The 24,432-nt window shown below is 40.6% G+C and overlaps 1 protein-coding gene across 3 annotated transcripts in view; it reads left to right on the top strand.

Moving 5' to 3' along the window:
• Nucleotides 1-24,432, top strand: part of afap1l2 (actin filament associated protein 1-like 2) — a 79,696-nt gene that overhangs the window by 14,776 nt on the left and 40,488 nt on the right. For 2 of the 3 annotated variants that reach the window (XM_035406537.1, XM_035406538.1), the window contains exons 2-4: nt 18,720-18,848; nt 20,365-20,442; nt 21,318-21,409. In XM_035406537.1, the coding sequence (XP_035262428.1) occupies nt 18,720-18,848; nt 20,365-20,442; nt 21,318-21,409 (299 nt within the window). Of the gene's footprint in view, nt 1-18,326; nt 18,352-18,719; nt 18,849-20,364; nt 20,443-21,317; nt 21,410-24,432 lie in introns of those variants that run through there. The other variant, XM_035406539.1, reaches the window with a different exon arrangement.

The raw sequence follows: 24,432 nt of genomic DNA, 5'->3' as shown, positions 1-24,432 counted from the left end.
GGAGACAGAGAACATGTTCAGTTAGCTAGTCCACTTTTTTTTTGCACTCTGGCAGATAGCAGAGCATTGATTGGTGTTTTACTGAGCCTAGCTGGTATTGAATCAGGGAGCAGATTTGACCTCTCATGTTGATTAAATCGTTTTTTGTCAGCAACTGCCAGTTAACGGTGCAATTTCTCAATTCTATAGTTCATTGAATGGGAGGCATTTATGCACACAACGACACAATTTTGCAAAAAATATAAAAGATTAAAAGCCATTTCAAGACTAATTGTTTGGGTCACTACCGTAATTTAATTTTCTCGTTTTGTAGTGTGACTAAAATGTTAAGAATCAGTGCCCAGCAAGGTATTTTCTATATTGCAACTCTCATTATTACAGTAGGCTACCAACCAGCAGGGGGTGCTGCAGCGCCGTCAGCGCTCCTAAATCCCACGCCTGTGATGGAACATGCGGGATGTTGCTTAGTGTCGTTTATTTTGAGGTGGCTATCGCAGTGTCTGGTCTCAATAACGCCTCTGATATCCAAATCTGCATTTCATTTGCCCTGAAAGCACTTCTCTCCCCATCTTCTTCCTTACAATGAGCCTCTTTAACCTGATCACATTTCACACTGACTGATATCTGAACTATTAGTGAGTAGGTAGCGTCATAACGCATTGCATTTTGGCGGTGTTTGTGTGTGCACAGCTTTGTCTGGTGTGCCTCTTTACAGTTTTATTGTTTTTGTGTGGTTAATGTCTAGGGCAGCGTTTCCCGACCTTTTTCCTTCCCCGGCACACCTTCCAAATTCACAGAATCTCATGGCGCACTATTCTCAAAAGTGAGCGATGTATTGACCGTGATGTGATGTGTCAACAGTAGGCCTAAATTTTCTTTCGGGGTTTTAATTAAGCAGTATGCATTATACATGGCATTTGTTTTGCCTTTTGTGACTGAAATTGGTTCACTTTCGTTTTTAAAATTCACTTGACCTTTACATTTTTTTAAAGGATTTTTCACACGGCACACCTGACCTCGCCTGATGGCACACCAGGGTGCCATGGCACACTGGTTGGGAAACGCTGATCTAGGCAATGCAGCTGAGAGCTTGGTTGGGTAATGGCTCATGAAACAGCAGAAGCAAAGTCAGAGGATTTGTGTCAGAGTTTTTCCTGTAATGTGCTATTGGCTCATTATCATTCAACCTCTGTTAACTGGATCAGTGAGTCGTGTGCTAACTACTTCTGCAATACGTTCACTATATAAATATTGGCCATAAAGATGGAATACTAATATGCAGTCACTTAAGAGGGCATTGGGCCACAATATGCCATCAGATCTGCAGGAATGATGCAATGCCATTCTTCCTCTAGAAACTTGTTCAATGATGATGGAGCTGGAAAACAATGTCTCAAACATCATTCTAAAATCTTCCATCCATTACATCGCTATCATTTAACAGGCTCCAATTACACAGCTATGGCATTTTTTATATGGTATACATTTATACAGCTGGATACACTACACTGGCACTCCCATTAATGCTCAATTGGGTTATGACTTGGGAGTGAGAAGGCCTTGGCATATGGATAACATCATCTACCAGACCTGGGTCAAATACGTATGTGTTTTGGATTCAAATACTTTTCTACACTTTACTGATCTTGTCTAGTGTATTGGAACCAATGAAATACTCTCAAAAAGTGCAAACCCCACCATATTGGCAGGCTCAACTACACCAGACAAGGTCAATAGAGCATGGTAAAGCATTTGAATCCACAATAAATATGTATTTGATCCACGTATTTGGTCTTGTGTCTACCTCACATGCACTGAAGAATATGGGCTTGATCCCATTATTCACAGTAGTTCATTGTTTGTGCTCTTTACGCCACTATACACACAAATGTGTATTGCCAGGTGTAAGGAGTGGTCTGTGTACTGCTACTCAACTATGGTATCCTACTCAATAGAGTTTTTGACAAACTATTATTGGCAGTGCTTGGTGATGGCCAAATTCTTGTTGTTTCTGATCATAGGTTTGAATTTGTAGTCAATAGATTTAGAGTTGTTTACCTTTCTATTCTTGCACCTTGAACTAATGCATGGACATCATCGTCCAGGAGTATGTGCTCCTGACCACAGTTGCCTGTCGTAGTTGTATTTCCCACATAATTCCATGCTGACATTACCTTTAACTCAATTTCTCATAAGGCATCAGCAAAGTGAGTTTTATCACACTTCCTGTCAAACATTCCCCAGGAATAACCCCCCCCCCTTTCAAAATCTCTGAGGTCTTATCATCTAGCCATGCTTGCCATAAGTATATGCAACTGGGCCTGCCTAGAATTTTTGTACATGAGCCTGAGCATGCTTGGATGTTATTGGTGAATTAAGGAACCACACCAGTAAGGAAGCACCAGCTTTCAATGTGCTTTGTGTTCCTTATTTACCCAAATGGTTGCATATTTTTAGCCACTACCTGTATGTATACCATTTTCTTCCTGTATTGTCATTTTAATATGACCTGGAATAGCCTTGCATATTTGTACACTGAACAAAAATATAAATGTAACACTTATCAATTTAGAAGATTTTATTGAGTTCAAAGGTAATAAACGTAACTCAGACAACTGAAATAGATTTATTAAGCACTTATCTATTAATTTCATGTGATTGGGGATACAGATATGCATTTGTTAGTCACAGATTCCCCAAAAAAGATGAAATGAAACATGAAATGAACAGAATACAGATCAGTATCTTGTGTGACCACCATTTGCCTCATGCAACGCAACACATCTCCTTCGCATTGAATTGATCAAATTGTTGATTGTAGCCTGTGGAATATTGTCCCACTCCTCTTGAATAGCTGTACAAAGTTGTTGGATATTGGTGGGAACTGGAACACGCTGTCATATGTGCCGGTCCAGAGCATCCCAAACATGCTCAATGGGTGACATGTCTGGTGAGTATGCAGGCCATGGAAAAACTGTAACATTTTCAGCTTTGAGTAATTGTGTACAGATCCTTGAACATGGGGCCGTGCATTGTCATGCTAAAACATGAGGTGATGGCGGTGGGTGAATGGCACAGCAATGTGTGAGGGAGTGGGGGTTTTGGGAGACCAAACGCGACTGAACAGGGATTCTTTGTCACGTGTTTGCGAGGTAAGGCCCCAGGAGCGGAATGAAAAAAACGGAAACTCAAAAGGAAGGTTTAAACAAAGGCTTTTACGTCAAAGGCCACGAGGGGCAAAATCACAAACTCACAAAAATTCTTAAGAACAGAAAACACATGGAACTCAGATCACCAGGAAAAATAAACAAGAAACACAGAGAACAGAACATGGGCGGGGCAGATCACAGGCAGGAATGCACACAGAAACACAAGGAACCAGCACCTGAGTCAGGGAAGCAGAGAACTTAAATAGACAGGGAAACTAATAAGACACAGGTGAACTCAAAGAACAATCAAACCAAAGAGGGAGGGGGTAACAAGACAAACAGAAACAATGATTGAATAATTGAAAACAATACAATTAAACCCAGGGGAAAGCAATTAGGGAAAATTAACTGAAATACAAAACTGAAGTACCGCCGTCTGGCGGCCCAAAAAGGAAAAACAGAAACAGAAAATGAGTTAGAATAACCACTAAGTCTCGAAAGAGACAATAGGACAGGGGAAAAAGGAAAATAAAAACAATACTCTTAAGGGAGAGTATCCCAAAGAAAGGCTCTAAACAACCTGGGTAAAACTGGGTAAAAAACAAAAGCTTAAGAAGTATGAACTTTCTGAAAATAAAACAAAACTGCCTGTGCAGAAAACGGGGTAACTCAAAGAAAACAGACCTCGAACCAAGGCTGAAAAAGTAACACCCTAAAAGAAGAATTCTTTAGGTTGTGGCACCAACTTGTCAACAACCCATTAGGCTAAAGAATGTTGTGCTAACCTTGTAGCTACAACAATCCAATACTGCAAACTCTCAATCCTATACCTTTACCACACTTGACAGATTACCGGCTCTCGTGTAACGTAAGTGACACTGAAGCAAAGCTTATCGGTTTGCTAGGGGTTTAAATAGAAAACCAACAGGTGCAAATTGTAAAAAGAGATTTGCACATGTATAGTTCAATCAAGGAAATGAAGAAAACTTAATGGCCGTAATAAATGAAGAAAAGGCGCATGAAAATCCAATGGCCGTAATAAACGAAAGAATGACGCAGGATGGAAAATAAATGCTGTTATCACCCAAAACCATGACACAATGGCCCTCAGGATCTCATCACAATATCTATATGCATTCAAATTGCTAAGGATAAAATGCACTTGAGTTCTCTGCCCATAGAATATACCTGCCCATACCAACACCCCACCACCACCATGGGCCACTCTGTTCACAACGTTGACATCAAAGGACCACTCACCCACCCGACACCATACACGCTGTCTGCCATTTGTCGTGTACAGCTGAAACTGTGATTCATCAGTGAAGAAAACCATTCTCCAGCGTGCCAATGGCCATTAAATGTGAACTCTTGCCCACTCACGTCAATTATGACGCCAAACTGCAGACAAATCAAGACCCTGGTGAGGACGTAGAGCACGCAGATGAGCTTCCTTGAGGAGATTTCTGACAGTTTGTGCAGAAATTCTACGGTTGTGTAAACCAACTGTTTCATCAGCTGTCCGTGTGGCTGGCCTCAGACGATTCCGCAGGTGAAGAAGTCGAATGTGGTGGTCCTGGGCTGGCGTGGTTACATGTAGTCTCTGGTTGTGAGGCCTGTTGGACGAACTTCCAAAATCTCTGAAACGATGTCTGGAGGCGGCTTATGGTGGAGAAATGAACACCCATTACTCTGGCAACATCTCTACAGGACATTCCTGTGGTCAGCATGCCAATTGCATGATCTCTTGAGGCATCTGTGACATGGTGTTGAACAACAAAAACCTCAACATTTTAGGGTGGCCTTTTATTGACCCCATCATAAGGAATACCTGTGTAATGATCATGGCTTTTAATCAACATCTTGTTATGCCACACCTGTGCAGGTGATGGATTATATTGACAAAGGAGAAATGCTAGCTAACAGTGAAATAAACAAATTTGTGGGCAAAATTTGAGAGAAATAAGATGGCTTTGTGCACATAGAACAAATCTTTGAGGTATTATTTAAATGCATTAAAAATGGCTGCAAAAATAAAAGTGTTGCATTTATATTTTTGTTCAGTATATTTATCGATGCTAATTTCTTAAAGTAGTTATGACTACTCGAAAAAAGATGATAATCTCAATTGTCTTCATCCTGTGCAAAAAAATCAGAGACCACCCTTTCTTTTATTTGCTTTTCGTGAAAACAGCCATCCGAGATAGCCAGCCAAGTATATGTTATTTATTTTTCAGTGTCAGAAAATAATGCCACAATCATATGTTTAACACAAAAGTACACAAAAACTACTTCCACAACTATGTACAATATTAAATCTTCCAGTACTTAGTGTGCCTCATTTTCTCTTTATTACAGATTTCGTTCTTTTCGGGAGACTTGCTTTGAGTTTTTCAAAGAAATCTGGAGGGATATTTTTCCATGCGTCTTGTAAACATCTCCATGTTCAGTCTTAGATGTTTGTCACATTTTCTGTTTTTCTCAATCCAAGTAATCCCAAATGCATTCAATGATGCTGAGGTCTGGACTCTGGGGTGGCCAGTGCATCATTCTGAGAACATCAGCAGCTTGATCTTCTTAGCAGGGTGCTTGGGGTCATTATCTTGCTGTAGAATGAATTTGCTTCCAATCAAACATTGTCCTTGAAGGTATTGCGTTAAATTCTAAGATTTGTTTGTATTTAAGAGCGTTCATGATGCCTTCAATCAAAACTAAATCACCAACCCCAAATGTAGTTATACAACCCCAAACTTGCACTGATCATCCACCGTGCTTGACTGATGGTTGTAGACATGGTTCCAAGAATCTTTCATTGCTTTAGTGGCATACATGCTGCCTTCTCTTACTTCCAAAAATCTCAAATTTAGACTCATTTCTTCAGCTCTGAAGCAAGAGTGGAGCTTCGTGTTTTCCTATCTCTCAATGATAAAATCTTTAAGTAACTACAACCTTTGTGATGGTTATAGATTTGATCGTCTACCAGTTCTTGTATGGTTGTTAGGAATCCCATTTTCTCTGTATCGTGCATCTCTGGTCTTTTGAACTCTAGTTTTCGAAACTGTTTTTTCACTTTGACTTCCCATATGCAGTTGAATTATCTTGTATCTAATCTCATCAGAAATATCTACTTTAGTTATTTTTCATCAACATGACGAAGCAATCTGCAAGGCAGCTAAGGTGCGTTTTTAGTCACTTTTGAAGACAAAGTGAAGCCGAGACCAGGAATCAAACCCGGGACTTCCTCTGTAGGAGTCAAGTGCTTACCCCTATACCACGGCAGGAATTGGATTCCAAATGCAGAGACAACGAATCACAGGCAAAAGTCAAATTTCAAGCGTTTACTGAAAGAAAAGTTCAGACTACAAACAACAAAATGCGTAGAAAACAAAAAACAAGCAAGGTCAGTAGCAACGAGGTCTCATACACAGAAGATACTCAAAGGCAGGCTTGGTCAAAGTCCGAACACACAGGGAACTTCTCAAGACTGAGCAAGGAACTGAGAAAAACAGGCAACTAAAATACACCGTTTAACAAGACACAGATGACAACACTAATTGGTAACAAAGCACAGAAACAACACATTACGCATGATGGGTGAACAACAGAGAACTAAGTGTCATGAGGACCCCTCTTTGGTCCGAAGGGGAATAGCAACCAGAATCATGACAGCAAAGGGTTCTAACATAATGTCATTGACACTTCTGGTAACAGCTTTTGTTGGGAGCACACAGATGTAACTTATTTGTTGACTGTAAGGATAGAAGACATAAAGTGGAAGTAGGATGCACAAAAGAAAGAGTGGACAAACTGATAGATTTGATGTTATATGTAGTGGTGGAATTTTTTCTGTAATGTTAAATATGTGTTTCCTGCATAATTGAAAGACTGATTTGCCTGGAAATTGAATAACCGAAGGGTGGTTCCTGACTTTTGCACAGCACTGTACTTATAGTTGAGGGAAAAAGTTTACATACACCAAGGCTAAAGACATTCAAACTCAATTTTTCACAACTCCACACCTTTCGTGTTACCATACATTTCCTGTGTTAAGTCAATTAGGGTATCTTACTTTATTTTCATAAGAGGTCATTTCAAAATAATAGCTAAGAGACAGATTTATTTAATCGTTTATGTACTATTATCAGATTTTCAGTGGGCCAAAAGTTTACATACATTTTGTTAGTATTAGTTAGCATTGCCTTTTAATTGTTTAACTTGAATCAAATGCCTGGGATAGCCTTCCACAAGCTTGTCACAATGCTTTGCTGGAATTTTTTCCCATTCCTCCTGACAGAACTGGTGTAACTCAATCAGGGCGCCTCCTTGCTCGGACACGCCTTTTCAGTTCAGTCCACAAATTTTGTATGGGATTCAGGTCAGGGCTTTGTGATGGCCACTCCAATACTTTCACTTTGTTGTCTTTAAGCATTTTGTTACAACTTTGGAGGTATGCTTAGAATCATTGTCCCTGCTGGAAGACCCAGTTGCAACCAAGTTCTAGCTGATGTCTTGAGATGTTGCTTCAGTACTTTTAGATAATCCTCCTTCCTCATGATGCCATCTATTTTCTGAAGTACACCAGTCCCTTTTCCAACAAAACATCCCCACAGCATGATGCTTCACAGTTGGGATGGTGTTCTTCATATTAAAAGCATCACCGTTTTTCCTCCATACATAGCGCTGAATATTATGGCCAAACAGTTCAATTTTTGCTTCATCTGACCAGAAAACACTCTTCCAAAAGGCTAGGTCTTTGTCCTGGTGATCACCTGCAAACTTTTACATTACATTACTGGCATTTAGCAGATGCTTATCCAGAGCGACTTACACTGTATCCAATTATACAGCTGGATATATATTGGAGCAAGGCAGGTTAAAGTAATAATCTTGAAGATTTTCATTAAAATAAATGTCTGTTAAGTCACTATCTATCGCTGAATTAGGTAACACAATGGTGATTGAGCCTATTATTATATTAATTTATATTATTATTATTACAATAATTTATGATTAAAGAACTGGGTGTCTGTGGCGACATTCCCGGGAAAAAATCACAAGCGGCGCATAGATAGTGACGCGTTTTCCATCACCCATCAGTGGTTGGTCCATTTGATGACAATGTAACGTTACTAAATTACATAGCTATTTGCACAGCTAACGCTAGCTACCGGACCATGTCAATAAAGGCAACATTAGTTTAGACAACGTTGCGCACAGTATCCATCTCTCATATCAGGTAACGTTGCGTTAGCTAGCTAGCTAATGTAATTAACACAATCTAATGTCAGCTAACAATTAGAAAAAAGGCTAGCTGACGCTACCGACAGGTACCGACCTCGCAAACCGTCTCTCAAATGCAATGCTACCTTGTTGCAGCATTGCAATGTAGCTAACTAAAGGCCAGTTCAGATCAATGATTTGCTACGAGACTGGATGCAACTTGCAAAATTCCAAGACGTCTGATTGTGAACGTTCTAAAACTGCACTTGGCAATTTGACATGGTGGGTCTTTTGAGAACCCAGGCAACAGCTTTGGACGCTCTGCAACTAACCACTTCACACCGCTGCAATTTTCTCTGCAACATTCTAAAACCGTTTCGTCTCGTTGCGAATCATTGATCTGAACTGGCCTTAACGTTACCGTTATTTACATTGCCATCAAGCTCATCAATATATTGATCGGAATAAAGCCGGGGTATAGGTGGAGCAGAGCGGGGTCTGATTTCTGTGCAAAGATGTCAAGCCGGAGAAAACTAAATAAAAGAATACAGCAGTATGGGTTAGCGTTGTTATTATTTTATTACGCTTCCTCATATGTTCCTTCAGCCTTGATGCCCTTTTTTGATGAAATCTCCTTTGTTTTTGTTTTCTTCTTATTCTGATTGCTAATTTAACACCCAGCTCAGCTTACACAAACAGTTTAGCTAGCAAAACCAGAAACAACAAGGCAGTTGTTTCAAAAATATCACACAACAATCATTCATGATGATGATGCACGAGATACATAATTGCACAAGCCACAGCAAATCCCGCAAATTCTTCTCTGCAGTGTAAAGATGTTCATACCGAGCAAAAGGTGGATAAAGAACGTTTTTGGAAATTGATCATCACTAATTCTACCCCAGGTCTGCTACAGCATTTTAACCCGGCTCGGCAGTGTAAAGACAGCTTAAGTTAGCCTAAAGTTAGACAATGAATGAATATGTACATAACGTTACTTGTATAACAACCATTTTTTATTCAGTAAATAATAAGTGTAATAGTTGGCGTGGCCCAGGTGCCAACTGACAGACGTCACACAGGCGACACTGGTTGGATCCGGTTGGATCTATGGGAAGTGAGGTCCAAAAACACACCTGCAAATACCGCTTCTCGCCATTGGTACCGCCACAGAGAACGAAACGGATACTGCCGTTGTACCCTTGAGCAACCATACTTAAAGTTACAATCTCAAAGATTTCCAACTGCGGAATCAAACCTGTGACCTTTATGTTACAAAACCAACTCCTTAGCCATTATACTACACTTCTGGCTTTTCTGTGCCGGTCTTGGAGTTTCTTCCTTGCGCGACAGTCTTTTAGGCCATGGCGATGTAAGATTCTCTTAATGGTGGATGTAAATAATTTGGTACCTGATGCCTCCAACTTCTTCACCTGTTCCTTTGTTGTTGTCTTGGGGTTCAGTTGAACCTTTTGGACCAACATTTGTTCAGCCCTGAGAGTTAATTTGTGCCTCCTTCTTGAACGGTGCAGTGTCTGTACAGTCCCAAGATTTTTATATTTGCATACAATTGTTTGTACAGATGCTTGTGGTACCTTCGGTTGTTTGTAAATTGCTCCTAAGGAGAAACTGGACTTGTGGAGGTGCACAATTTTTTTTCTGAGGTCTTGGCTGAGTTGCTTGTATTTTCCCATGGTATCAAGGGCAAAAACTCAGTGGTTCTAAAGGCAGGCCCTTAAATACAGCCACAGGTGCCAATTAACTCATAATTATGATAATTGGACAACCAGAAGCTTCTAAAAAGTCATTAAATCAATTTCAGGAATCATCCAGACTGTTTAAAGAGACAGTCAACTTGGTGTATGTAAACTTTTGACCCACTGGAATTCTGATATATTGAATTAAAGCTGAAATAAATCTGTCTCCAATTGATTGTTTTAGAATTACCTCTGAATAAAGTTGTTGTGCTAATTGACTTGCCAAAAGAAATGTATGTTAACATGACATGTGCAGAGTTGTGAAAAACTGAGTTTGAATATCTTTAGCCTATATGTATGTAAACCTTTGGCCTCAACTGTATATATGAATACACACACACACACACATGCACACATGCATGTATATGTTTCTGTGTGTATGTGTGTGTATTCATGCAACAGAATCCAGTATACCTGTATCTGTACCTATGTTTTCCATAGAATTACCGGTGAATAACGTTTACTTCCTCTGAGCCAGACAAAGGAACCATGTCTCTCTTGTTCCACAGGTGTGAATGGATGACAGTCAGGGGAGGAGATGGGGATGTGTTTCAGTGTTGTGATCAGTAGAACATGGTGACAGTTTATTGGTAGGGAAGTATGTGGCAGCCTCCTCAGGTAAAAAGATACATTTGTACTTTTAATAACCATGAGTGGCGTCAATATATCATTGTTAATTACAGTAATGAATGCATCGGTTAATTCAGGAACTCAACTTTTCACAGCTTTGGCCCACATCCCCAGAGTGTTGAAGTCCAGTATGAATTTCCTCTTGAAGGATTTGCCCGCAGTTTAATAGAGTGCTTTTTCTGTATGTTCTGTATCCATGACAACTTATTAAAAATCAAGAATGAACCGTTCTCTTCCGGTCTCTGCTTACTTCAAGATTCTGTTAGCTGATAAAGGGCTGAGATAGATTCAGAAGTGGACCCAGTCCTTAAAAACACCAGAGACCACTTAACATGTAAAGTTGTTTACTCTTTATTAACTTTAACATCATTTCTGAATAGATTTAACTATCTACTGAAGGTTTTAACTTCTATTTACTTCCCACAGTGACTCATGACTTAATCCAGGGAGTTGTAGAGCCTGTCATTACTTGGCCAAATTGATCAGACTGGTCGGTGTGATTATCACCATCTCTACTCTGGTATATTTTTTGTAGGCGAGTTCAAAGGAAGAATACCCCCTACTGGTCACCAATGACAGAACTATTAGCACATTTGATTTGGGCCACAAATATTCTTGTTGTAATTTTAACGGCATGAGGCTTGTTACAAGATGGTGAAGGAAGACCACATGGAGTTCCATACGGTTGTTTAACGGAATGGTCCAGGTCTGTTTTTTCTTGTGCTTCATTTGTATCTTAATGTTTGTGTCTTAAACATTGGGCAGCCAGTGAGCTTAATACAGGGAGATGGACAGGGAATGAAGCTACATAAGTCTGATACCCCCTCCTAAACCTGTATTATGTTATTCTTCAAAATTAATAGATTTTTTGTTCTATGTAGGAATGATATATCAGCAGCTGTGACCCTTCCAATTAAATATGCTGAATGTTCTCCCATTACCAGTGCCTCTATGCACATCACATTAAATTCTAAAACAGAGAGCAGAGGTTGGTTTTTAATTTAAAAAGCATTCGCCATGATGTGTGCAAAGAAGAAGCCTCCACATTGGATAAAATTAAGAAAAAGTTGGTTGATGTGCTGACGGCGATGCTTATTGAATCTGTCATGATTGTTGCAACACGATCAAAAGCAGGTCCAGGATCCTGATCAAACAAAGGCTGGATCTGTGTGTGTGACTCAGTGAGGATCTGTGGAACTGTCTGGGAATTGAATTCATCTTCACCATCAGATAAAGAGTTCATCAGAAAACACAGGTGAAGTCAGCCTGTTGAGTGAGTCAGTTCCCCTACCCCCTCCCTCCTCTGGCTTTTTGTCCTCCTCCCGTGTGAAGGGGGTGTTTGTCTCTGCACTTTGATATACTTTGTGGGTATTTCCCAGCCAGCTCTCCTGCACAGTTACCAAACTGACAGAAGTAACAATAGCTTTGATGGAAACCCTGAGGTTCGAAATGTCTGGGATTCACATACAGAGCGCAGTTTCAATTCCCACAAGAACTGAGAACTTTAACTCCATAGGTCCAGGGATACTTCCTGACACAGCTTTCAAGTTACAAAGTTACCCTTTTAGACAAATAATAGAGAACACCTGTAATACAACAACTCATTATCAAAGCTGGATAATAGCTTGTTAGTGCATGAAACAATAGCAGTGCAATTGAAGAGCGATACAAATATACGGTCAGATCAAACAGACTTGCATAAAAAGACAAGCTATAACAGCTTGCATGTCAGAAAGGAAGTAGGGATGGCCAGAGAGGAGGAGGAGGAGGGATGAGGAAGGGAGAAAGATGATTGGACAGGGAAATACCAACAGTAAACTCCACTAAGCGCATGAGCTGACCTCCTGTCGATTTAGTAATGGTTCCTCCCTCCTTGAGCCCAAAGTCCCTCAGGAAAATTAGCTTAGGACAACATGAGTATTGTATTTCTGCGAACACAGGACCAAAAATATTGTTCTGATCATGTTTTGGTGCAAATCTATTGTGTGTGTGTTTACATTTTGTATGTGAATCAGTATATGTGTCTATATGCATGCATATGCAAATGTACATGTACATGGCTACAGTATGTGTATATGTGTTTGTGGCAGTGTCATTGTCCAGTCACTTAACCTTGAGTCCAAGTCTGACATCACCAGAACTGAAGCCTGAATACAAGTCCAAGTCATTTGTGCTTGAATCTGAGTCAAGAAATCGGGAATAAATAAATTCACATTTCAGAGCTTCCACTGTTAAAGATGTAAATTCAAATTTGAGACTGCAAAAGAAGAGAAAGGAACACTGAATCTAAATTAGCTTTATTTTGCAATGACTGAATTGTATAATGCTGTCAAAATGAGTGGGGAATGTGTGTGTAATTAAACACAAATGGTTTTGGTTGCAAAAAACCATGAGAAATGTTCATTATAGCAGCACAAAACAGAAAGAGAAGCGTGGGACAATATACTGCAATATAATAATACAGTCTACAGCATGCAGTTAAACTCACTATATAGTAATGTGTAGAGCTTCTGCGACAGCCAGAAATGAGCATATAAACACCTACAATAAGAGCCATTGTTCACTTTCATGGGAACCGATGTTTCAGAACCTGATTAGTCTAAATAAACACTCAGTAAAGGCTTTTTGTAGTTGTTCTTGGTACTATCAGGGTTCTGTTATTATTGATGGAATGGTGCAGAAATAGCCTACTCACTTCAAATTTGCAAGAGTTTAATACATGACTTCAGAACACCTCTAAAAGGCAATTTTGTCCTAGTAGAGTTGAAATGCTTGCTAGCAAGCTGACTGGTCAAACTATAGCAACGTGACCAATTTAATAAACCAAGACAGCCTGGATTTACATGGTTATGGCTGGCCACTATACCATTAGCTGACTTGGCTGACTGGTATGGCATGCCACTTGAGTTCAATCCAAACTGATTTAACCTCGCCTTTAGAATGCATGAGGATCAGATGCCTCACAAAACTTGCCATTGTTCCTAAAGCAAATTGTATAGCTTTTGACACTTGACAATTTCTGTGAACAAAATTCATGTGGACAGTGACATTGATCAAGCGTCCCATGTCAACAACACTGGTGCATAGTGAAAGTTACCTAATCAGGAGAGATGCCATAGAAAATCATCCATTGTAATGTAATAATTTTAAACTTGTTTTTATACACATTCATCTGAATTAGCAATTTAAGACATGTATAATTGAGTCTGTCTGATGCTGCAAGTCCGAATCCAAGTCACTCAACACCAAGTTCAAGTCAAAAATGGTCAAATCCAAATAAAGTCGGTAACTGGAGTGAGACTCGAGTCCAAGCCCTGGATTTCAGTAGCATAACCCTGGTTTGTGGGTATGTGTGCAAGCATCTGTGTATGTGTGTGTGTGTGGGAATGTGTGCATGTTCATGTTTGTTTTAGCATGTGTGCTAGCATGTGGAAATGCATCCATGTGCGAATATGTGTGAGTATGTATGTGCATGTGGATAAGTGTGTGCGGTTGTGTAAGAGGGTGTGTGTGTTCGGGTAATTATGTGGGGGTTTGTGTATGTCTGTGTGGGTAAGTGCATGGGTGTGTGCGTCTGCAAGAGAAAAGCAAAAGAGTGATGTAATGTTAAGGGTAGTAAGTGAAATTAGATAGTGTTCCCCTCCAGTGGAACAAACCAGCACAATGTTCTGTGAGCAGCTGAGTCAGTGCATAAACACATCCACATGTCCCTACCTGCCACTCGACAAGGACATGGACTTATCCTAATGACCTGTGGACTGGCATTTGCCTCACCATTCGCATAAATCAAAATGAGGATCATAACTGCACTTTTAAACTCAGTGAAAGAGAGAGTCAGCATGACCCTGGGAGTGCTAGTCCATGGGTAACTTGGATCTGTAAGTGCTCTGTGGGCGTTTGAGTACAATGCACTATAAGCACTTTGGAAGTCCTGTAAAGTCCAGTAAAAATATGAGCTGTGACTTCATTTCCCCCCTCCTCAAACCACCCACCCATTGAAATTCCTTTATATGACAAGCTCAGGAAAGCCCCTTTCACAAGAGGATACTGACATATGAGCTTCAGTCGCCCTGGAGGCCAGAATAGAGCCATACACAGCACATCTGTCTGAATTTGCCGATGCCATCTCTAAACCTATCAGCCATGTTGCGTTGAATAGCACAACCCGCTGTGTTATGTTTAACCACTTTCCTTCCCTTTTCATGAAAGGTTTTTCTTTAAATAAAAAAAAAACCTGCTGAAAAATAAAAATATGAAAAAAAAAATAAAATAAAAAAGGAAGGCCGTTGTGATGTCTGCGCAGAGGTCACCAAACAAACCTGTCTCATTTTTTCTTTTTGGAGCAGTGGCAGACGGATGAACACAAGTGCGACTGTGTAGTGGAGACCTTTCATGAGAGGGAAACTAGGCGGGAGACACAAAGGCAACCTCTCTCTGGGCCAGAGAACCCAGTACTGACCTCTGAACTCTTAACCGGACTGTGTGGGTGGGGTCTACGGACCTGACAACAGTGGCCCATTCTTACCCAGCTTGTCCTGGTCCAAACCTCCCAAGCTTTTAACAGGGAGCCAGGGTTGGATGAGGAACAGACACTGGCCATGTGGCCCCATACTGATCACTTGCACTCGCACATATTGACACACACAGAAACACACTCTATACACTCAATTTCATATATTACATCACACTTACATTTCTCTAACGTGATTAGAAAAATGTTGCAAGTCCAAGTCTCTCACAAATACACTCTCATTTTTTCACACTTTGGCTATAACCTCTTCATGGTCCTGTCATGAGAACGTAATAATGCTTTATCATGTGTCATAACTTACCAAAAATTGTCATAAATTGTCATGAGAGATGTTGACAGTTGACAGTCATGACAGGGGTATGGCACATATATTTAGTGTAATGACACTTACTGAGGTATCCTTCAGCAAGTGTCATAAGAACTTTACTATGAAATGTGAGTTTCACATTTAATGCCACTTCTCATAAAAAAAAATCCATTAGAACACGACACTATCACTTGACAACTGAATATTTTCCTTAATTGCCATTCATGATTAAATAGTGTCATAATGCTTCAAGTTCCGAAGCAAATTCAAATAAAAGGATGTAAAATCAATGTGTCATTACACCTTTGTTAAGTGTTAAGACAATTACATTCCTGCAACCTTGGGCATACACAGGCATGAAAATATTATTTTGACATTGGCTATTTCAGCTTTATTTGACAGATCAGGGTAGAGAGACAGGAAGAACTAGGAGGAGAGAGAGACATGCGGTAAACGTCCCCTTAGCAACCAAAAGCTAGCGCTGGTCCACCTCTGACTAATTTGCCAGCACAGAAAAAAATCTCAAAAGTACTGAAGAAACAACTACTGGAGGATAACAAGGACATTTTTCCCTACATAACTAGGTACAGGTTGTTACCTATATTTCCCTTATTTCATAGTTGCAAATCAGTTTACATTTTCCTGTCTGTCGAATGGAGGTGGTCGATAATAGGTGCTCTCACTCTAGCTAACTAACTTACCGAGACGAGTCTTCATCATCCAGAGAGCCAATGTGCCTCCTCTTCAGATGCTCCAGCATAACTGATGTGCTCCCATGCCAGGCAAGGTCAGCTTAGCAAATGTTGCAGTTCACAACCTTTTTGGCCGAGTAAAGAGTGAAATGCTCCCACACTTTGGAGGATTTTGGTCATGAAGGTGTTGCCATCGCGCTATAGTTCACTTCGCTCCAGTAAGCGGTAATGCCTACATGTCTTGTCAGAGCATTCCAAGTAAGCGTGAATAACACACGTGATGACGTCACCAACTAATCGACAATTAAATTCATTGGCAACTAATTTGGTCATCGATTTTAGTCGACTATGTCGATTATTCGTTGCACCCCTACTGTGGACTTTGCATGTTCTCCTCGAGTCCGCATGGGTTTCCTCCGGGTAGTCCAGTTTCTTCCCACGATTCAAAAGACAAGCAGGTAGGCTAATTGGAGACTCTAAATTGCCCATCGGTATGAGTGCGAGTGAATGATGTGTTGGCCCTGCGATAGATTGGCGGCCTGTACAGGGTGTATTCCTGCCTCTCGCCCTATGCACGCTGGGATAGGATGGATGGATGGATAGATGGATGGATAATTTTGTTCTATTAATATTTTTGAATTTCCCTGAACTTAAATTGAAGTTACCGCAACATAATTATGACTTTAATATACTGTCAGCTTGTCAGCTATAGTGAAATAAATAACACAATAAGCAAAGTGTACTTAAGAAAGTTATAGAGCATCTTCAGCTAGTGAGCTAACATGAAAGTCTTGGCATTATAATGTAGCTATGGTCTTGCTAGAACTAGCAAGATAAAGATGAACTCTCTATTTCTTAATATCCCCTCAAAAGAAAAATGGAAAATGTTAATAAAATGAAATGCTCATAAAAAGTATTGCTAAGCTAGCAAGCAAAGCTTTTCAACATCTAGCAAAGTAGCCAGCAAGCCATCAACATTCTGTAGCAAACTATTAGCCCAGCAGGATTTTTGGTCATACTCGAGTGATATACCCTAAAACTGAATTAATATCAAAGAACCTCAGAACATGAACTGTAACTTATAATTTGTGCAATTATCCAGTTTTCTATCACCCCAGCTTGGAAAAAAACATTGAATGTATGTACGATGATGTCAGAAACAATGTCTCCAAATGACCAATACCAAATCCTCCAGCAGTGCAGCAGTGGGCAAAATAAGAACTATTATACTTTCAGGATTTTAAAAAATATTCATTTGAAATTTCCCCAGCATTAGAAGCATGTAATATTTATTAATATAAATATTCTTTTTTTTAAAATGTATAATATAGCAATAAAAAATTATGCTTTGTTTGGTTTTTTGTTTTGAACATCAGAAGCTCCATCTCTTCTTTGTGTGGGCTGAAAAATGAATTGTCTTCAAAAATGTTCATGAGAAGTGAAGAGGTAAATTTACGCATTCACCATCTCAAACTAGGGACTTCAGCTCCCTTTCACTTCTAGCTACGTTGTTAATTTGTTACTACAGATGTTTCAAATATTTCTTGCTTGTTAGCTTGCTAGCTTAGTAAAACCAAGGTATGGTATATATTACAGGTTTGCTTTTTATAAATGTGTTTTTCTTCATTTAATAGGACATTATAAAATCCTGACTTCATGTGTTCAGCTAAGGCTAGAATTCTAGCTAAACCATTTTTTAGTAAGGTCAAATTTGATAGTGGACAGCAATAATCTAGAAAATGGCTTTTCGTAATAAACATATGTATAAAAATCATGTCACCTCAAGTGCTATCACAAGTGTCATTTAGATGTCCAAGTTTGTGGAGATGTTGTTTTTCAGTGACACATCTCTCACAAAGATCTGTAGATATAGAAGTGTTGATGTGTGTTTCGCACATCTCAGTACCTCAGCACGGCAATGTGGTTTTTTGCTGTCAGCAGACAGGCCTTGTAGGCTGTCCTTTCTTAAGAACTGCAGATACTGCAGAGAAATGGCACCCACTAAACCTGAGTCTACGTCCACAGGCTGCTGTGATGGGGTGGAGAGTGTGATACATGTTCGTGAGTAAGTCTGGGATGTAGGACTCATTGGCGTGTTGTGGATACTTCACCTGTAGACTTCAGATTTTGCTAACCTTTCATGTGTGAGCGTGTTTCCTGGGTTTGTCCTGGAAAGAGAACTAGATGAAATAAACAGCATGAGCCTATGGTTCCAGTCAGCATTTTTCCAGTCAGCAAGCTAGCATGTCTTAGTTTTGGATGCACTGGAACAGCAGTAGTACCATTGCAATTGCATGAGCATGGTTTCTTCGTTGCGTCATCACAGTTGCATGAAAGTGCTTTTCTCTTTATGGTGCCATCACGGTTGTGTGAACATGCTCCCCCTCTGAGACATCACCACCTTCGTGTGAATTTACTGGCCTCTTGTTTCAGTGCTGGCCCAGTTGCTGGGAGACCTGGCCCAGTTCCTAAAGCTCCTGGATCAGGAGAAGCTGAGCGGGAATGCCACCGTGCAGAAATGCCTCCTCTCTGACCTGCTGCAGTCCTACACCTCCGCCAACGGTAAGCTGGCCTTTCCGGCTTTCCCTTGGACTCACTGGGAATCCTTATTGCTGCTGAGCGGAAGCCCAGCCTGTCAGGCACACTCAACAGAAACAACAGAGCCAATGGGCCTCACAAGAAGATGCTGCCTGCCACTAGCTCCACACATTGTCATATCCAGCACAGCCACACCCCATGCACTGTGCAACAAGCCCCATGATCACCATGCAAATATAGTAGTACAAATTAGTGATTCTAACATGAAGACATAGGCAGCCCTGTTAAAAACAGTGTGGTAAAGGCTAATGTTATAATAAGCACTCATGCATCTGCCTGGTGTCCTTCTGTATCTCTCTCTCTCTCTCTCTCTCTCTCTCTCTCTCTCAGAGACAGCAGTTTTCCATCTCTGAGCATGAGATTTTGTCCTCCCCTCTCTGGCCCTACGCTCCCTTGTTTTCCAAGGCTGTATTTGTCCCTCCGGGCCGAGTGTTTCCTGTGAGAGACGCTGGTTATAAATAGCCCCTCCAAACCCGCCAAATTTCAGTCCGCTCATAGCGGACGCATTAAAGGTTGCTTGGTGCTCTTCCCTGTCTTTCTCTTTCTACTTCTCAGACTCTAGAGTGTCAGAGGGTGGGCCAGATCACTACAATGCATGTTCAAACAGTCCAACCCCCCCCCTCATTATGCTGTGGAATGTTCCAGCACTGGGGTTCAAAGTGGCAGGGTTCCCACACTGCTGAGTTCTGGCCTTTCTACAGGCCACAGCTGTGATCTGAGGAATGGGCGTGGCTCTCTGCAAGTTCTGGTCCAGCTTTCTGTCCCCAGGTCTTTGAGACCCCAGTACATACCGCCTCTGCAATCAACATGATTTTAGCTCGATGTTTAGTTCAGTATGCCAGGTCTATCTTTAAAAAGCTTATTTTTCAACCATCTGAATAAATAAGGTTTTGATACTGGAAGAAAAAATAAAATTTTGAAGATGATTTAAGTGTATACAATTACAATTGTGCTAGAAATTGTTCAAATGCATGCTAGAAATTGTTTGTTTTTTGTTTGTTTTTACCTCATAAAGTTGCAAGATTAATGTTTATGCTTAGCTATAGGTAACTCATTTTATTCTGAAAGAATGGCATCATAAATCTTATCATTTAACACTTTAATAATGTTTTCAGATTATGAACTTAGAATTCATTCTAGAAAACTTTTTTTTTTAAACTTGGTTGAACTGAGGACAATATTTTTTTAGAACATTGAAATTATCTCAAATTTTAGCAGTAATGACAAGTAGATCATTTTGATGGAGTATGTACTCAACACTTAAATAACCATTGTTTATTTACCATTTTGTTGAGCTAGGCTTGATCTAGTTTACGTGTTAAGGAATTTTGTGAATTTCAGATGATAACACACTGAATGCACTGAGAAATACCCCATGCACCATGGCAGATTTATGAATACTGTGGAAAATGAACACATGCATGATGACAATAATAATTTATGAACTGACAATAGTGATCCCATGCATTTTGTGTTTCAGCTTGTGATGAGGAGTATATCTACATGAATAAAGTCATGGTGTGTGGACAAAATCCAGAGAAATCTGTCTCAGACAGAGGTAAAGTATCTTGGGCTTACACCAAAATACCAGCAACCCCGATCTTTCACTGATAATGCTTGAAAAATTTAACAATGAAAAAGAAATTTAACACATTTTCAGAGAAATCTAATCTTAATTTTTTTATGCAGCTATAGTGATGTTTAAGTGCATAAACCTTGCCAGCAAGAAGCAATCAAACTATAATATTTGTTTATTGTATATGCATAAAATGTAAGCTATGAAATATAAATTAAGAAAAAAGTTTCAAAACATTGTTGCTACTTTCAGAGTGAAGAGTCTTGCATATGTGATGCAAAACAGACTGCACAAACACTTAAAGGCCTTGTAAAAAAACCTGGTTTGATAATAGAAGCACTCGTATGCACCAAATTGTCTGTGCATCTTATATTTACATCATTTATCAGAATTTCATGTCCAGGGTGTGTTGGAAAACTAATTTGAACTTCAATATGAAAGATAGCTTCGCATGCACATGCACACATTTAGCAAATAATAAAAAAAACTTGCGTTTCAGTGTTATCTTGGGCAAGCATCAGGTTTAAGAAGCACGCCACACACAAAAAGACATGTTTCCTCCGTGGTTAGTTTGGTGGAAAAGGTCAGGCACCAGTTACCACATGGTTCTGTTTCCTGCCAGTTTCTCAGTCAGTTTCTCAGCTCTGACAGTGTCTAGCTTGTGGGCGAAAACTGCAGTTTGCTAAAACACCACGAAACACTAGCCTTTTAGAATAAGGCTTGGTGGTCTCTTGGTAGCACTCTTACAAGGACTGTTTCTGGCACATTGGTTTACATGGGCAGATATTTTAGCCTTGTGCTGAGGTGTTGGTTGTGGTATACAGAGGAAACATGTGTCCCCTGCCCTGTCTCCACAGAAGACACAACAGACAGCCTGACCAATGGACAAGCAGGAAAGCACATTCCTGCCCCCCAGAAGAGCCTGCCTGATCTCCCCCAGACCAGAACGGTATGGAAGCCTACACACAGACACACACCCGCTGCTCATAGTCACACACCTCATTGCATGTAGGAACATACACTGACATAGATACACACAATCACACTTAAACACAGCCTGACTCAGTAACACACACTACATGCAGATTCATGCAGCCTGGCCCACAGTTGCACTCACACACATTTACAAGGACAAACACTGACATCCACTGACATGAGAATGTGGCATCATGATGTCAGCATGGGTGGAGCTATAATATATATCAGTCACCAACTGATTTTAAAAATAACTGTGGTGTGCAAGCCTTCAATATGGTTTAAACCAGTACATGACAGACAGGTTGTTGTATTTCTACCCATAATGCAGGTTCACGAAATCTCATTCCTAAATCACTTGCTAAACTATTTTAATTATATAGCCTTAGCATGTCTATAGTGTATAATCCATCCCTGTACTCATTGAGATACATAGTATAGTATCTGTGACCATGCACACTTATCTCCATATTGAGCTGGAGTTGGAGGTGCCATTGCAGAGCTGAAATTTTGGCCAGAAATAATACTATTTTACCTTTACAATTTAAGTGAGATCCATCCACAGCAAATCGTGCTGCCTGCTGTCAGACAGGTTTAAGGGGATGACATTAGCTCAGGAAGTAGAGTGGTCATTCGGCAGCTGGAAGGTCTGAGTGTGTCGAAGTGTCCTTGAGCAAGACACCTAACCCCTACAGTAATTAGTCCCAACGAGCTGATTGGTACCTTGCATGGCAGCCTTTCACCGTTGGTGTGTGAGTATGTGTGTGAATGGGTGAATGAGAGGCATTAATTGTAAAGCGCTTTGGATAAAAGCGCTATATAAATGTAGTCCATTTACCATTTTACCATTTACCAAGAGCCTAACCCCCAAATTACTCCCAACAAGCTGGTTAGCGCATTGCATGGCTGCTTCGCCGTTGGTGCGTGAGTATGAGCGTGAGTGAGAGGCATTCCAGTGCTTTGTGCTGGAAAATGCATTGTATAAATGCAGTCCGTTCAAAGAATTGTGCTCTCTTCAGTTAGGCCTGGTTGTAAGGCTACTATTGGGATAAGTGCTGATTTGGAACGAAAAAGCCGGTGTTTCCTTAGAACTCTGTGGTGCCCAGCAGGACACTGGTTAAGATTAGCAGCAGTTTCTTGGAGTGTTTGGGAAGTGGCAGATTCTGGAGCAGGGCCACAGAGAAGAAGTCCAGTCCAGGAACCAGCGCCTCTGTCCTCATATGACTGAGGCACTGGCCTGTATGCTACACCCTTTACAGAAGCCCTGCTACACAGTAACACTGTGCTACCCCCTTTTACAGATACCCTTCTCCACAGTAACACTGCGCTATACCCTTTACTGATGCCCTGCTCCACAGTAACACTGTGCTACACCCTTGACTGATGCCCTACTACACAGTAACGCTGTGCTACACCCTTTTACAGATACCCTTCTTCACAATAACACTGTGCTACACCATTTACTGATGCCCTGCTCCACAGTAACACTGTGCTACACCCTTTACTGATGCCCTGCTACATAATAACACTGTGCTACACTCTTGACTGATGCCCTACTACACAGTAATGCTGTGCTACACCCTTTACAGAAGCCCTGCTCCACAGTAACAGTGCGCTACACCCTTTACAGAAGCCCTGCTCCACTGTAATGCTACGCTACACCCTGTACTGATGCCCTGCTACACAGTAACACTGTGCTACACCCTTTACAAATGCCCTGCTACACAGTAACACTGTGCTAAATCCTGTACTGATGCCCTACTCCACATTAACACTGTGCTACACCCTTTACTGATGCCCCTCTACACAGTAACACTGTTCTACACTCCTTACAGATGCCCTACTCCACAGTAAAACTGTGCTACACCTTTACTGATGTCCTGCTTCACAGTAAAGCTGTAAAGTGTTCTAAATTAATGACCCGTACCTCAATTCCCCCTCTCTGGGTGCATGACTGCATATATGTCTGCTGTTGCTCCCCCGTACTCATTCCGGTGTGATACTGTGGTTTTTACACTGAATGCAATTTGGAAAGTTCCTTATAGAACCAGCAAAGTGAATTTCTCATGTAACACACTCAGTCTAACAAACCTGGCTCACTCCTACACAATCTTACACACCTGGCTCCCCATACCCAATTTAAAACGCTTGGCTCACCTCGACCCAATATAACATACCTCGCTCACTCATACTCTAGCACACATGCTCACCCATACCCAATCTAAAACACCTGGTTCCCCCATACCCAGTCAATCTCACCTGACTCACCCATACCCAGTCTTACCCACTGGCTCACCCATGCTAAATTGATTGAAACCTTTATTGCAGGGAAGTCCCACTGAGACCAAGGTCTCTTTTTCAGAGGAGCCCTGATTACAATATAAACATTTACAGTGACAGTTTTACAAAACATAAATTACAGTTAAGATACAAGGAATTCACATACACCAAGCGCAAATATATGAAAAAAACATTTAAAAAACATAAAAAGACAGGGAATAATGATCTGATTGTCCTAATTTATCACTAAAGGCAAGTACATTCGGCCTCTTTTAGTATCATATCCATTACTATCATATCCGTTTCTTGAAGGACTCGATTGTGATAAGGCAATCTAGCTTTAGTGTATCCTGACATTTATTCCACATATAAGGCACAAATGTGCTAAAAGCGGTATTACCCAGATTTGTTCTAGTTCTGGGTGCCTCTAACGTAATCCAATTTTGAGATCTGGTACGATGACTTGCGATTTTGATGGACGATTTTGAAGCCTGGTCAGGTAGAGAGGAAGTTTACCTAGCAAGGCTTTATAAATAAATAAAATGCTATGTTGCTTCCTTCTGTAATGAAGAGAATACCACCCTACTGAACTATATAGGACAAAAATGACAATGATGTGTTCGGAAACCATCTCCTGTAACGAAGCGCAATGCGCTATGATAAATTGCGCCCAAGGGCCTTAAAATACTGTTAGAGGCATGCCTGTACAGGACATCC

Source organism: Anguilla anguilla, chromosome 2, assembly GCF_013347855.1.
Source record: "Anguilla anguilla isolate fAngAng1 chromosome 2, fAngAng1.pri, whole genome shotgun sequence".
NCBI lineage: Eukaryota > Metazoa > Chordata > Actinopteri > Anguilliformes > Anguillidae > Anguilla > Anguilla anguilla.
Note: the sequence above shows the minus strand (reverse complement) of the source record. Positions and strands in the feature narration are given on the sequence as shown.